The 15,123-nt window shown below is 39.9% G+C and overlaps 1 protein-coding gene across 4 annotated transcripts in view; it reads left to right on the forward strand.

Moving 5' to 3' along the window:
- lrp8 (low density lipoprotein receptor-related protein 8, apolipoprotein e receptor) overlaps window positions 1-14,688 on the forward strand; it is a 147,670-nt gene extending 132,982 nt beyond the window's left edge. The window contains exons 16-19 of one of the 4 annotated variants that reach the window (XM_072389078.1): window positions 400-774; window positions 4,413-4,481; window positions 6,624-6,814; window positions 8,618-14,688. In XM_072389078.1, coding sequence (XP_072245179.1) covers window positions 400-774; window positions 4,413-4,481; window positions 6,624-6,814; window positions 8,618-8,656 — 674 coding nt within the window. In that variant the 3' untranslated portion in view covers window positions 8,657-14,688. Of the gene's footprint in view, window positions 1-399; window positions 775-4,412; window positions 4,482-6,623 lie in introns of all 4 variants that reach the window. The other 3 variants (XM_072389079.1, XM_072389076.1, XM_072389077.1) reach the window with 3 other exon arrangements.
- The last annotated feature ends 435 nt before the right edge of the window (window positions 14,689-15,123 follow it).

Genomic DNA, 15,123 nt, shown 5'->3' on the forward strand with positions numbered 1-15,123 from the left:
GAATTTTTTTCACTTCCTTTCTGCTTACTCACTTATTTTTGAGTATGATGGAGAAGCCCTGAAGAGATGTATTTTTTGACGACCATCAGATAAATCCTCTTGAATAGTCATTTGGTCGTCTGAAAACACAGTTATGTTTGTGGGGCATATGTACTTTCACATATGAAAAACTGACACGCACTAAAGTGGTAGAAGACAAGGTTTGGGGTGTTAAAATAATGTAAGTTGGTTTCAGTTGGTTTATCCACATTATTTAGTCCAAACATAACAAAATTATTATAAATGTTGCTGTAAGTTTATTATTTCAGTTGTGCTTAAAACTCAAGGAGGCTGGGAACTATGAGATCATCTTGAGGTAAAAGTGCTCATTTTTATACTATTTTTTTGTCATTTGTGCAGTTCGACTCAGGACAACCACCACAGCTGCCCCACCCACCATCACCACCACCACCAGCACTACTACAAGTCCCACTACAACCACTAGAACAAGCACTCCAACAACTAGCACCCCTGTTACCACTACAACAAGCACCACCACCTCTCTTGCTACCACACTAAGGCAAACAACCCGGCGTGTTACGACACCAGTGATTCCTCAGACATCCAGAAGCTCCCAAAGTACGGAGCAACCTCGAACCCCAGATGCCACAAGCACAGAGACAACCAGTCTCAGTAGCATCAGTCAGACGGCTACATCCGCACACACCCCTTTACTGGGCCCAGTGGCACCCGACAGCATTCAAAGAGAGACCAATGCCAACCTCTCTCACAGAGGTATGTATCATGGTTTGCAGGGTTGTCCACAGAAATGTGTGTGAGGTGAATGTTCAGTGTGTAATCCCCAGCTACCCTCACCACCTGCTATTAACACAGCTGGAAGCTGAAAACCAATACTTACATCAGCTTCCTTCCCTGTTCTGGCGTTTCTTCCCCTTCATTTCTCCTTCTGACCATCTGTCTATCTACTGCAATACCTCTTCCTCTGCTCTTTTTCTCACTTATCCACACAATACACATATACACCTACTCACTGGTGAATATCTCGATCCTCATACTCTTAGTCACTTGTGACCAGCTTCTAACAGAGGTGTCAGAGCTAACAAACGACAGTCCTCTCCATTCTCTACATTCACCTCTCATCACTCATCTTCGCTTTCTGACAGCCTCTCACGTTCCTTGTCTTTCCCTCTCTATCTCTGTCCTTCTCTCTATCTTTCTCTCCTTCCGTGTTTCACTCTAAATCTGGCAGCACTTTTTGTTCTAACCAATCAAGCTTTACTGGAGCGCATGAAAAATATGACTTCCCAACCCAGACAAACACTGACAGCAGAATATAACAGTGCTATCAATGTTTTAACAAGCCATGCTAAGAATTAAATTCTATTTGTAAGCGGACAAGAAAAGTCAATAGAACCAAGATGCAAAATTGACAGGCCACTGCGCTGCACAACGTTCTGTGTGTTTTGTTTTTTTTTGCTTTCAGCTGTAGTTTGAAGCAGTCTTCCCTTTGTTTCAAAGATTTTTCAGTATTACGATTTGGTAACTGTCAAACTGCTAAGACAGCTTTTTGCCTTCATGTCTTAGAGCACCATCTCGGAAAATTATTTACAATTTCAATTGAAAGTAGACATCTTGAATTGAATGTGAGCACTATTGAAATGCCTCCCACTTTTCAGATTGGAGAGAGACTAACTGTATCACTGTGATGATAAACTGTTGTTAAACAACTTTACTCATAATTTTAAGTTCAAGAGAACATTTGGAAAAGGTGCAGGTTTGACTGGCAGCACCTTACTGCTCTTCAACCTCTTAATTCCAGGTGTGAAATCTGTGTTGGTTTGCTTTTTTCACACCTTGCTTTTGCTTTTTGGCATAGTTCTAAAGGTTTTTGTGAAATAGAAGACATGGTCTAATATATATTATGTTGCTGCTTGTCTGAGGTTGTATTTAACTATTTTTATGACACCTAAGACCTTTACAATTTAAAAAAAAGGGTTTCTTTTTTCACATGACTGTATTAACACTGTCAGAAGGGCAAGAAGAAACTGATCTGGGCTGTGACTGAAGACTGATTTAGTAACCTAGCAACAATAAGCACTAGGAGAAAAGAGCTCTGAAAATAAGGTCATGAGTACTTGCAGGGTAAGAACAGCTGCCTGTGGACACACCCCAAAGGATGAGATTTAAAAAGTATATGTATATGTAAAGAGCATTCAACAAAGACAAGCTGCTGTACTGTGGATGAACTCTTGATTACTTGATTTCACAGTAAAGCCTTTTCATTTGTGACTTTCCACATTTTATAGGAGAGACCAGATAAGCACGAGTCGAAGCAGTACAGAGGGCTAGGGGTAAGAATTGAAATTGAATTAAATTAACAATACTGCCTTCATCCCAAAGAAGAGATGGTGATAAAAAGGATTGAAAACATGGGGAAGATGAGGACATGAATGAGACGGTCTCAGAAGAAAAACCTGGGATTGTTGAATATGAAGGTACAGCTAAAGACAATAAGGAGGTCAAAGAGAGATGGGAGTGAGCAAAGAGCAAAAAGAACATGACAATGGAAGTTAAAAATCGACATGGTTTAGAAGAAAAACAGTATTTACAAGGAGAGAACAGGATCGAAAGTAGAAAGGGATGAAATCAAAAGGAATGCCTGCTGCATCACTTCTGGGTCTTTGGTTTTTCAAAGTTACTGAGAAGCAACAACAAAATGTTTCCTGTAGTCTCTGAATTTTTCAGCTCCCTTTACACACAATAAATGCTCCAGATGAGAACTGGAGCAGACACAGGAAAAAATGGGGCATTGAGCAAAATATGTCGACAATCTTACTGGCCATGTGTTATAATGTTCAGCTCAGTGCACACTGTCAAGTTTGCTGGGATCAGCTGTTAAACATTTGTAGTGGTGGGGCTGGCATGGTGGAGGGAAGAAAGAACCAGGAGTTTCAGAGAATATGGATAAAAGACAAACAACAGCTGGTACCCAGAGTTCAGAGGCGTCTATGCTGTTCCAGTCTTTTTCATCAAAATGTGTACCTTTTCTCTCGGTGTAGATAATTATCTAACAAATCCACCTGACGCACAACCATGCACACTCACTCCTAGGAACAATTTAGAATCACCAATTAACCTAACATACTGTACATGTTTTTGGATGGTGGGAGGAAGATGGAGTACCCAGAGAGAACCCATGCATACATAAATGGAGAACATGCAAACTCCATACAGAAGGGCCTTATTATAAATGTTGCTGTCAGGTTGAGAACTATTGGTGGTTTGTGCAGAGGCAGAAAACAGCAAAGTCTTTTTGAAACTGAGATCCCTCCAACAATAATAGTCTTAATGAAATTGAGACTTTCTCACTGACTCTGCATTCGCTCTCCAGGACTGCCTCTTTCAAAACAGCTTCTTTAATAAGATTTTATTAATCTGTTCTTTTGAGTTCGGCGACACTTTGGTCTTCACTCATACTTTAAGAGAAGGCCAAAATCACTTCTTCTGACTCCGAACTTGCAGGCTTTGTTGCACAGCCTAAAGCCACAACACCTCATGTGTTTATTTCTCCGATTTTCATTTGGTGTGTACATGTGTGAGTTTCTTTCATATATGACTGCATTTAGGAGAAACAATGTGTGTCTCATCCATCACATGCCATCTGTGCCTTTTTGCTATGCATAGAACTTCACGGTCTTTTTCCTAGAATAAGCCAATTGGTATGCGGGGCCAGCACTGTGATCTCTTCTGTTAATCCTCCTCACTAGACTTCCTTCTGGCCATCTGATCACATTTTGGCTAATGGCTAGCCTGCTGCTAATAGGAGGACTGGGAGCAGAGTTGATGCCAAAGCTCGACACCAACCTGTCAGGTTGAGAGTTCAAGGGGAGTGGAATTCAAAGCATGTCTAAAAGAAATTGATGCTGTGTTGCATCATGAAACAATATGAAGGGATGAAGCAGTTAAAGAATGACTTGGAACACAAGACGATGTGTTCATGCTCAAGGTCACTGGGGGACTCTCAGCATGAGTTAAACCTGACCCGAATTGCTTATTGCATCCTAAATCCATATTTGTTTTTTAATTATCTTCATAAGAATTCTGATCCATTTCTGTCTTGTATTGTATCTGCCTCCTCTTGTATTACAAAGCATCTCATTGCATTTTTATGGCATCCTGGTATGATTCATCTACACTTCATTTACACATGCTGTTAAAAAAGTCTGGAGTTGGGTTCTCTATCTTTAAATTATGCAAATAAGATTTTCCAGCATGATGCCCTTCTGTTGCAGCAAACCTCCATTTCTCCCTCGCAGGGCTTTTGAGGAGGGGTTGGTGTGATGCAAAACTTTTTGCTTACCATTACTTTGATTTGTTTTCTGTTTCTTTCTCTCCTTGCTGGTTCATCTCAGCTGCAAGTGATCACTACCTCATAGGTAACAACATCACAGTAGCTGTTCTGGGGATAGTCATACCCATCGGTGAGTATTCTTAACCTTCCCACTGAGTTGTCGTTGTCTTTTTGCCTGCCTGCTTCTCCCTCCTTGCTCCTCCATCTCAGCGTTTCCTCTGAAGTACTGCACATTGTGTGTGTATGCTGTATTTTCTGTGTCTGGTCGTATGTTTTAGTATGTTAGAGATTGCAAAAGTTGCATGTGTGTGTTGGGTTTTGAGTGTTTATTCTCCGACCTGGTTAATTAAATCTAAGATGTGCTCATATAAATAGTGGAGATTTGTGTCTTTTCAACACATTAAGCTCGGCTTTAAGATTTCTACTTTAAATGTGAATTTTATGTTCTGTTTTTAAAGGAAAAAAAGCCACGATTTGACCGTATACACTGTAGTATATCACCTTCAATTAAACCAGCTTAGTAAAGGTAATCTACTCTATTAGCTTTAACTCAAATGAAAATAATATTTTATGGAAATATTTAATACTGTCATGCTCTACTTAACTGAGAAATCAGCTGATTGTGCAAATGACCTTTTAGCTGCAGCATGTGCTGCTAAATTGAAGATTGCTTTCATTTCAGATATTGAATAGTTTTATAAGTCATGGGGGCTCTAAAATATTGCAAGCCATTTGTTCTTCTCTTTTAATTCTCAACAGTTTAGATATCAGCTCATTAAAACAGCCAATGGGACTGTTAACCCTTTCTACCTCATCCTTCATTCTGTCCTTCTGCCTTTCGTTGTTTCCACAAATCCCCCCATTTTTCATTTTTGGCAGCTTTGAAACATTAATTATTGTTGGAGGTCCACAAGGGCTGGATGCCTGAACCCCAGTTCTCTGCTCACATCCAGTAATGCACCACCCACAGCTCTACTAGGGGAAGCAGCCCAGCCATGATTATCAGTATTTAGCCAAAGTCAGGCTGTTATGCTGGTCTCTAATTAGAGTGAAATATTTTAAATGAGACAAAAGGGGGGGAGTGCCTTCACAACAAAAGTGCAATTAGATGGGGCTTCCATTGGGGATGAAAACACATCTATGGATGCATGCACACACACAACCATAGCCACACTTCTTTTATCTCTCCTCCTTGACTCACCTCTGATTTGGCTGTTTGCATCCCAACATACAATGGCCACATATACACTCTCATAAATGGACTTTACACACACACACACACACACACACACACACACAGATTCTGAGGGCAGTTAGGCATTAATGTTATGGTAATAAGAGAATGCAGGCAACCCTTATCTCAAATCCTCCAAACCTTTCTGTCCCCATCCCCTCTTCCACTCTCCATTCTCCTTATAACCTCATGAAGAGTGCCAGGATAATGTGCTGATGACAGTTAAGCAATCTTGCTGGGCTTTTTTCCAAAAACAAGAGCCAGATCACTGGCTTCAGCTCCTGAATGCCATAAGATTTAATATAAAAATCAGTTTGGTTCAGTCGTTGTGTTTGCATGTATGTTGTTTGTTTGACTGGATTGGATTTGTAGTTTTTGGATCGTGGTGAATGCAGCCGTTGATTAAAATTGTGCATGTGCATTGATATATATGTGGTTTTGATCATTATGTGAGACTGAGAAGGACAGCAGTGGAATGAGTGATTATACACAGTATGAAGGCTCATTGTTTTTGGTTTTGCACACATTTTCATGATACAGTTACTTTGTTAATAATGGCTACAAAGGAAGTAAGCACACAAAGAAAATAAAGACAATTTAGTATTGTTTTCTTCTTTTTACACAAAGATTGATTTTTGTTTTTATTTTCAGGGAATTTAATTGCTTTTTAAATTGTTTGTCATGCAGGATTTCTTCTCATACAGATACAGTAAATTTCCCTTTTTGTGAGTTTTAATCAAAGATAGAAAAAAATGGATGGACTGCTGCATAAGTTTTGCTCTACTGTGAAATAACTGACCTCACTTTATGTCCCTACAAACATCTTATAGAAGTGAAATGGTCAATTTTGAAAATTAAGGACAGAAAACAATAAGCCTTCAGTTGATGAAATAAGCTTTGCAAGCCCTGTGTTTGTGTGTGTGTGTGTGTGTGTGTGTGTGTGTGTGTGTGAGTGCTTTAAGCGCCGCTCCGTGTCCCCTGGGCTGTGTTAACGCTCCCGCCGTGTGTTGTTGTTGTGTGTGTGTTAAACACATGCAGTCCCTATCCTTGCCACAGTGGTCATCGGATTACTCTGCACCGGCGGATACCTGGTTTGGCGCAACTGGCGACGCAAGAACACCAAGAGCATGAACTTCGACAACCCAGTTTACCGCAAAACCACGGAAGATGACGACGACGAAATCCACATCGGGCGCCACAGCGAGTCCGTCGGCCACGTCTACCCAGCAGTGAGTGGCAGCCAAAGTCAGCCATTCATAGCGCTTCCTCTGGGTGGTGGCATCACAGACAGCAACTCTCACTGGTACTCAGGGGCACCAATGCTCTCCAGTGGCAAATAAGGAAAAGGAGGTGGAAATAAAGGAGTTTGGAAAATTTTGGAAATGAGAGGATGTACGAGTTCAGCCTGGAGAAAAGAAAGAGCAGGCTTGCACATATACACACACTTCCACATATACACATATCATTTTTGCAGTAATCACATGTTAGCCCTTTACAACAACACCATGTTTGCATTTCATTCACATACAGCAACCATACTCACACATTACATTTATCAGCATCAGATCCGTCTTGACCACCTGCCATCCCATTTACATGTTCGCTGTTTTTTAAAGTTTCTTAAGTGTTTGTCAAAAGTGTTTTCATAGAAAAAAGAAAAAATCCCTATTCTGTCAAATATCTCACACTTTCCTTACTGAAGTAGCTGATATAAGAGGTCCCCTTTTAAAACTTGGTCAGAAGATAATTAAATGTGGGCCATGAAGTAGCATGCCTGTCAGGGAATAATTTCACTTTTTCTCATGCTCAAAATGATGACAAAAGATCATCCAAACAGAGGCTTGAATAACTACTGCTGTTGTAATTTAAAAAATCATTTTTTGTTTTGGGATTGAGATTCTTTTGAGGACGATCGGCTTCTCTGGCATTTTCGAAGCGGACTTAAAGGGCAACAGAGCACAAAAGCAAAACCACTCTGTGAGATTATTTCTTCACTTTTGTCATCATGGTTTTAATGATACACAAAACATAATGAAGGAGCACAAATCAGGGCAGAAGACAGGCAAAAATGGAATGTGTCCCATTTTCCAATCTTGAGCACAGTTGTTGAATCCATGAATCTTTGCATCACGACTCCCAGGCTCCCCTGTTGAGTTCCCACTGATACAGATGCAATTTTGAGAATTACTAGAAGCTGCATTTTCTATGAATTCAGGAAATGATGCCAAATATTACTTGCTTAAAAATTTACCTGAATCCAGAGGGAGTGCATCATCAGGACATTCTTGTTTTTTGGGGGGTGTCAGAGAGAAAGCTGGGAAGAGCAGCCAAAAAGGATTATTTGTGGGGGATGGTAGCCTTGTGCTTTGATCAGTTGGCATGGTAACACAGATTTCTTTGTGGTGCTCCGTAGTGGAGGAAAAAGCAAAGAATTCTGGGTATCGCCGGCACGATGACAAGCTTGAAACTCACGCCCACACACACATAGACGTGAAACAGGTGCATGATTAAGATTCAAGGTCAAAGTAATAACTGCCTTCAGTGAAGAGCAGGACAGGAGACTTTTTCTTGTCCCACTGTATTATTTACATCTGTAAAAATCTGCTGGATTGTCTTTGATCTTTAGGCTAGTTCTCTTCATTCCCTCTCCTTAACTACTCTTGCCTTTTGTAGTGGAGTCACCTCAGGCAGCCAGAGAAATCATGCTGTTATTATATGGGCCAGACATGTGCAGCCGTAAGCAGGAGACCTGCATTCCTCACCTACAGTAGGAACAGCCAAGGAAGGAGGGGAAGGATATGGGGGTAAATTGGAGACATGAGGGAAGGTCAGGGAAAGGCGGGATAATAGAGTATTTTTAGGAGAGAGAGAGCAGGAAAACATATTGGAGACATTTTAATTTTGGGTTCTGCTGTGACTCTTAATGTGTCACCTGTTCGTTGTGCTGCTCTATTTTCCCTCTGTGCTCTGTCTCACTTCCCTCTCCTTTACTAGCCCACTGTGGTAACCGTCTTTTTATCTGCTGTCTGCAGCGCGTGGCACTCAGTCTGGAGGATGATGGCTACCCCTGATGGGGGATGCAGCCTGCCCCCCTCCAGTCCATTCCTGGCCCCTCCTCTCACCACAGTCTCTACACCACCTCAATGAGGCCAGTACAACGCAGAAGAGAATGAAAAGCAGTCCTCATTTTGCCCCCCCCCCCCTCTTTTAAGGAGCAGGGATGACATGTACATATTTTAAATTCCCCTTGTTCTCCTTCTTTCTCCACTGGAATAACATCACTACCAATACTAGCCACTACCTCTTCTGTTAGTGTTAGTTTAGTAGCTTCTGCTCCACTCCACTCTCTGCCCTCACCCTCCTGTTAACAGTAGTGGTGTGTGAAATGCTGCTTGATGATACCATTCACACTAACCTCATTCTGCTGTCTCAGTGCACATTGTAAATAGAAAGCTTTCTGGCCATCAAAGAAGTGAAAAAGGTGGCGTGCATAATTTAAAATGATTGTTTTTAACTTGTAAGCGTTTAGTTTGCAATACTAAAAGCAAGTTTGATCGTGTTTGCCAGGACATGCTGTGTAGTACAGTCGCATGCAAGGTCATTATAATTCTACATGCTGTCTGCCATATATATATATGCTTGTCCCACTTTTTTTTTTTTTTTTTTTGAAGGAAGAATATAATCTTTTTTTTTTACACTTGACCCCTCAGATTTGTCCCCTGACATATTGTAAGGCTAAATGTGGCTAAGGGGAAAGAGGATGATAAACAATCGCCTCTTTTTGGGGTGACAGAGTGAGGTTTTTTTGTGGGGGGTGGTTTCAGGGGGAATGGGAGGCTTTGTCCTCCCAGTGGGTTGTGCCTCAAGCAAAAAAGCAACAGGGCAAAAAATACTATGAATTATGGTTAATCCTGTCTCCTGGCATCAAAGGTATGCATGGAGTCAATGATAAACTTGAGGGTATTGTGGCTTACTTATGCATGTCTCTGACTTTGTTTGTGTGTGTGTGTGTGTGTGTGTTTGACAGTGTTACAAATGACCTACCTGTGACTGTTTGAGATATTAGGAGGCACTGACCATTAGCTGCTAGCAAGAAGCATTGAAACGCAAAAAATATGCATCATTATTTTAATTTATATTTTTCTTTTACTAGTGTAGGGTTGGCTCTGTATGCAGGTACTTTAAACTGCATTAACCGCGGCAGTTTTTTACTGGTAAACAAAAATCAAGTTAGAAGAGAACATCAGAACGTATGTATTGAGCACCCTGGTTTTTTTTATCTGACAAGACAGCAGTGGGTTTTTAACTGTACATCTCCTAAATGATCACTTTTCCTTTGATCTGACATGACTAGCAACTATCATCTTTAAGCTGCTGAACAGGACACTCAGATTTTAACTCGAGCAACCCTTTTTATGTGACTTCACAGCACTGGCTTTGCCATTTGTTTCTTGGCGTGATGACTTCTCCACCCTCACTTCCTCCTCTAACAATGTAGCTGAATGAGATGATGCGGAAAAACAGCAGGCATTTGGAAGAAATTTCTTTCTGCTGTTACTGAGGATTCATTCAGGTTTTGAGTGGCCCGGTTTTGTACAAGCAGATGAGTAATATGTCAGGGTTGACTGAGTCCAGCACTGATTTGATTTCAAAGCTGGATAGGGAGGAAATGTGCGAGCCAGCTTAAAGAGCTGATCTTCCATGGCTTGTCTCAGACATACTTCCAGCCCATTGAATCAGATGGAATTCATGCCCACTGAATTTTGTAATAATCGCTCATACTGTGTTCCAAAAGTGAATTCCTGGAGGCTGTTATAGAATAACACATTACAAGTAGTTATAGCAAATTAACAACTCCCTTATTCTGGACATTATTTCATCTTGTAATGAGCATTTTGACAGTTAAGCACCCTTACAATGTGTTGTACATAAACAGTATGAAGTTATTTTTGATTCTCCAGGCTAAACAAGGAACTATTGTCTTCCACTCATTTGTTAACAGATCTGAACCATTTTCCATTTGAGAAAGTCTGTTCTAAGATTTAATTTTGTTTGGCGCATTCTCAGTCTTTCCTACATATGAATATAATGTCATTGAAAAACATGCAAAAAAAAAGAAAGACGTCTTCCTATGCTGGCTCATTACAGTCTCCAATGATGCATTCATGCAACAGTTGATCAACGGTAGTTATTATTCAGAGCTCTTGCTCTTTTTTAGAAAGATTCTTTTAGCGGAGAAGCTTGAATAACCACAAGAGAGAAATAAAACAACCATGAAAACAAATAGACAGGTAGGTTTTTTTGCCAGAATTTATACTAAACCACTTGGGAATACCATCACAAAACAATGGTTTTGTGATGGTATTCTGACACCAACCCCCAATAAAAGATGGCACTTTCCCCTTTCAATTTTTAATGCTTTGTAGGCAATTTCTAGGCAGCATATTTACCAGGTGGGTAGTAAGTTACATTGCTGTCTTTTTTAGAACTGCACTCCCCTACATTTATCCAACAGAGAAAAATCAAAAGGCATTACATTGTGGGAGACACTGACTCATCTCAGCAAGTTCTTAGGCGGTTTTCTCGCTTCTTGTTGTATAAGATTGACATATGAAGCAGATTTAATGGTCAGCTACATATTGATAGAAAATGTGGGCTCTCTAAAATATATATATATATATATAAATTCAGGTAAGGTAAATTGTTATGATGCTGACATGATCACATACTCCCAGTGTTAAAAGAAAACAGTGATGGAAGGTTGGAAGACAGATGCCACAGGTCAGATGACTTTGTGAATTTAAGACCGAGTAAATTGCAGTCTGAGTTGGATTGAACTCTTTGCTGAGCCAGCTTTGCACCCCACACTTTCCTTCATGTCCATGTTTGCCTCAGGTCTAATAGAGTTCCATGCTGAGGGCTTCCAGTTTGGAGAATAAATTGCTTATTTATTTAGGTGCCTGAGCGTGACATTGTGGGAAAGTTATTATTGCCACTGTGAAGACAGATTGGCTGGTTCACTTTGTGGTCACCTCCAGAGGAGCCGTCTACACTGAAGGACACTGAGAAAGTTCAGACTGGGGCTTTCATCACTCATTTTACCAGGTTGTAATAGTTGTTGTTTTGAGAAGCATGGTGTGACCTTTTGCTTTCTATATACCTGCTGCACTGTTAAATATTTACAGGGACTGTTTAGAGGATACCAAGCAATGCTGAAATGGCAGCATTAATTGTGGTTTTACTGTGGGTCCAGCCTATAAATAGCAGGCTGAAGTTCGACAGCTCTGTCTCATGCTGACAGGCTACAAGGGTCCATACCTTGGGTTATTTAGTTACTAAAATATAGGTACAATGTTATGATGGTACTTCAAGTGTTCTCAGTTGGAGACAGTTAATTTCTTCCTCGATATTTTTTTGTAAGCCCAGTATTTGCTGCTTTCAGAACCATGAGGCACATTGAAGCAGGATATCTTTCATGGAGTTTACCATGCTAGAAATGAGCTTTTTCTTTTTTTTATAACTGCAAGTCTTCTTTTGGCAATATATATTCTAGTCTAAACAGCTTCTGGTTTTACTTGTCAAAAGATGTCAAATCCTATGTCCTAGAAAGGAAATTTTATATGGTATTAAAAATCTTTACGGTGCCATTTTGTTGTCAAATGTAATAACTGTGTCACAAGGTGTTCAGGGTGCATTATGCAAAGCCACAGGGCTTTGAAATCTATTTCAGTCCAGGGTTTAAATGCTGAATCCAGTCAGTGATTAAGTTCAGGAAACACAAGCCACTCTGTTTAGAGTTAATGATTATAGTCAAATGCTAAAGAACACCATCAAGCTGAAGTAACTGCAGACATTTTTTATTTATTAGACCATGCCAGTGCCAACATTAAATGAAAATGTTTATAAATGCTGTAGTTACACCAAGCAGGTGTCATATTGTAAGACTTGGTAGATTAGTAGAGAACAATTGAAACTCAAAGTTCCCTGCTGGAAACAAACCTGATCGTTGTTGCACTGGCTTTCCTGTAAACTGTGTTTGCATAAATGTAGTTTTTTGGTACAGGAGTTGCCAATAATTTGAGGTTCTGTTTTACAATGTAGGGTAAATATTGTGCACATCTGTTCGGTGAAATAACATATTACATATGTAACTCTTCGTTTAAACTCCTACATTGATAACGCTATCATTGACAACAGTTCCAATGCATTATGAGCATGTTACTATGAATATAGGTCAAATTTGATTTCTTACATAACCTCTGGTTTATTTATTTTGCATGTTATTAGCTCATCACAGTAAATACTAACAGTCCTGATAACCCAAAATCTTAGAACTAACTGCAAGGCAGAAATAACAGTGTTCCTGATTTGTGCTCCTCCTTTTAATCTTAAAGATTCCTCTCCAGTCTTTTCTCAGCAGAGTATCTGACCCATGGTGTTTTTACCAGAATGCTTTTTAACCTTTAACACTCACACCTCTCTGCCACTTCAGCTCCTTGTGCTTTGCTCTAAGACATTAAATGCCAGCAGTGAGGTTTGTAGTCTTTCTCTGAATATCATACAACTGAATTTTAGCTTTTAGAAAGCCAAGTCATTATTGTCGTCACTGTGCACTCTCACCCCCCACCCCCCCTTTCATCTACATCTCAGCCATCTTTCCTTTGGCAAGGGCTTTCAGTCTTTTGATAGGCAGACACACTGGAAGAATTAAACACTGGAGGAAATGACCCAAAACCACAAAAAAAACAACGAAGTTCCTCGGAGCTGAAAGTGAAGAGCTGACTGGGAACAATCACGATCAGCCAGAAGAAGCAGCATCTCCCTCCAGCTGCACTTTTGGACCGTGGAAGGAATCCTTCAGTGACTGTGCTTGGCTTGCATTTTGGTCTTGTTGACCCAGTGACTTTCCTTGATCAACTTGTTCCTCTTTTTATCATGTAGTTTTTTTTTTGGACTGTGAATCTGCAAGTGAGCTGTAGTTGTTGATCTCTCCTCACCAAACTATTCCCAGTTTCATATTTGATCAACTTGAGTTTTGAGTACTTGAAGGGCAGTGTTCAGTCGCCTACATTTTTCTACCAGCCAGTGTAAAATGAAGGTTGCAGGAAGTTGCAGTTTTGAAATCTGTTTGTGTAAATCTGATGATGTATAGGGGCAGCATTTTGATGCATAACGTTGAAGACGCATTTAAACATTCTTTTTGGAAAAGTTTACGAATAGGAAACAATTTGCTCCAGTTTTTGCTAAACTGTCAACCTGCATTTCCTCAAAATGTTGCTGATGTGTCATTGCCTACAAGGAAATCTCAAAAACCATTGGGGGCTCTGTCCATTCCGCAGCCACACCACAGGCATTTTTTACGCTGTTTGTTGCACAAAACTTTTCAAGAAGCCTTCTGCACTGTGTAAAGAGATAACGTTCTTCGTAGGGAAGGAAATATGTGGGGGGTGGGGTGGGGGGATCAAGTTGTAGTCCAATGGTTTTGAATCATGCTTGTAAATAATACGTTTTCATACAACAAAAACTTTTTGATAATGTTTTAAATGTATCTGTAAAAAAAGGTGTACATAAACTTCTGGGGTAAAAAAAGGAGTGTAGACTATATATGAATTTATTTGTACACGAGAGCACTGGGTTTCTTTACTACTTGATTGTAACTAAAAATTAATAATCTGCCAAAGTGTTTTTACTTTTTCTCCTGTCTGTTCCGTTTGTTTGCTCCTATTTGTTTTAGCTTTCTAACAGCTTTGCGGACTGTAGTGTTCACACTGTATTTAATTCTGTTGAATTTAATTTCGTTGTGCGTTTTTTAAAAAAAAGAAGGGGGGGGGTTTAATTTATTGGTGCCTTGTTTGTGCTCCTGTAAACTTTTACTTTTGCTGTTACTCTGTGTTATGTGTCAGTGGGAGGGCAGGGGGCCTAACTTTGGGGTTGTTTACAGAATTAGGGGGAGGGCAGTGTTTAAAACTTAGCAACTTCTGTACTTACATGGAATATCTGTACTGTATGCCAAAATGGTCTCACTCACGTTTCTATGAAATCAAGCTGTTGATAAATATCTCTATATATTGATATATTAAATTTATAAAAGCTGTCCAACCTTTTCGTGTTGATGCTGTCTTGTTTGTATCTTTTTGCTTCTGATAAACTGAGCTGCCTCCTCTGCCAAAGCCTGGAGAGCCAACTATTTTGAAAAATCATGTTAAATGTTACTTGGGGAATATTTAGGACATTTTATGTTAGTATGCTTAGAACGTACATTCACGTGTTAAATGAGATATTATTATTATTCACAACAGAAAATATTCCACCATTAAAGATTAGTCACTCCCTCTCATGACCTGACCTGTTAGAGCAGAAATAGGTCAAATCAAACATTACAGATGAGTTCAAGAAAAAAAGCGTTTATCTCACATCAAGTTGCATTTAGTCTTTGGAAAGGTGTGGCCAGTGTTAATAATGCCATCAGTTTACTTTTAAAAAGTAAATTTGTCTGGTTCGGTTTCTTTTATCGTCCCAGTTAAGCTGAAGGCCTCCT

Source organism: Leuresthes tenuis, unplaced genomic scaffold (assembly GCF_036924035.1).
Source record: "Leuresthes tenuis unplaced genomic scaffold, fLeuTen1.0.hap1 SCAF_7, whole genome shotgun sequence".
Taxonomy (NCBI): Eukaryota; Metazoa; Chordata; class Actinopteri; order Atheriniformes; family Atherinopsidae; genus Leuresthes; species Leuresthes tenuis.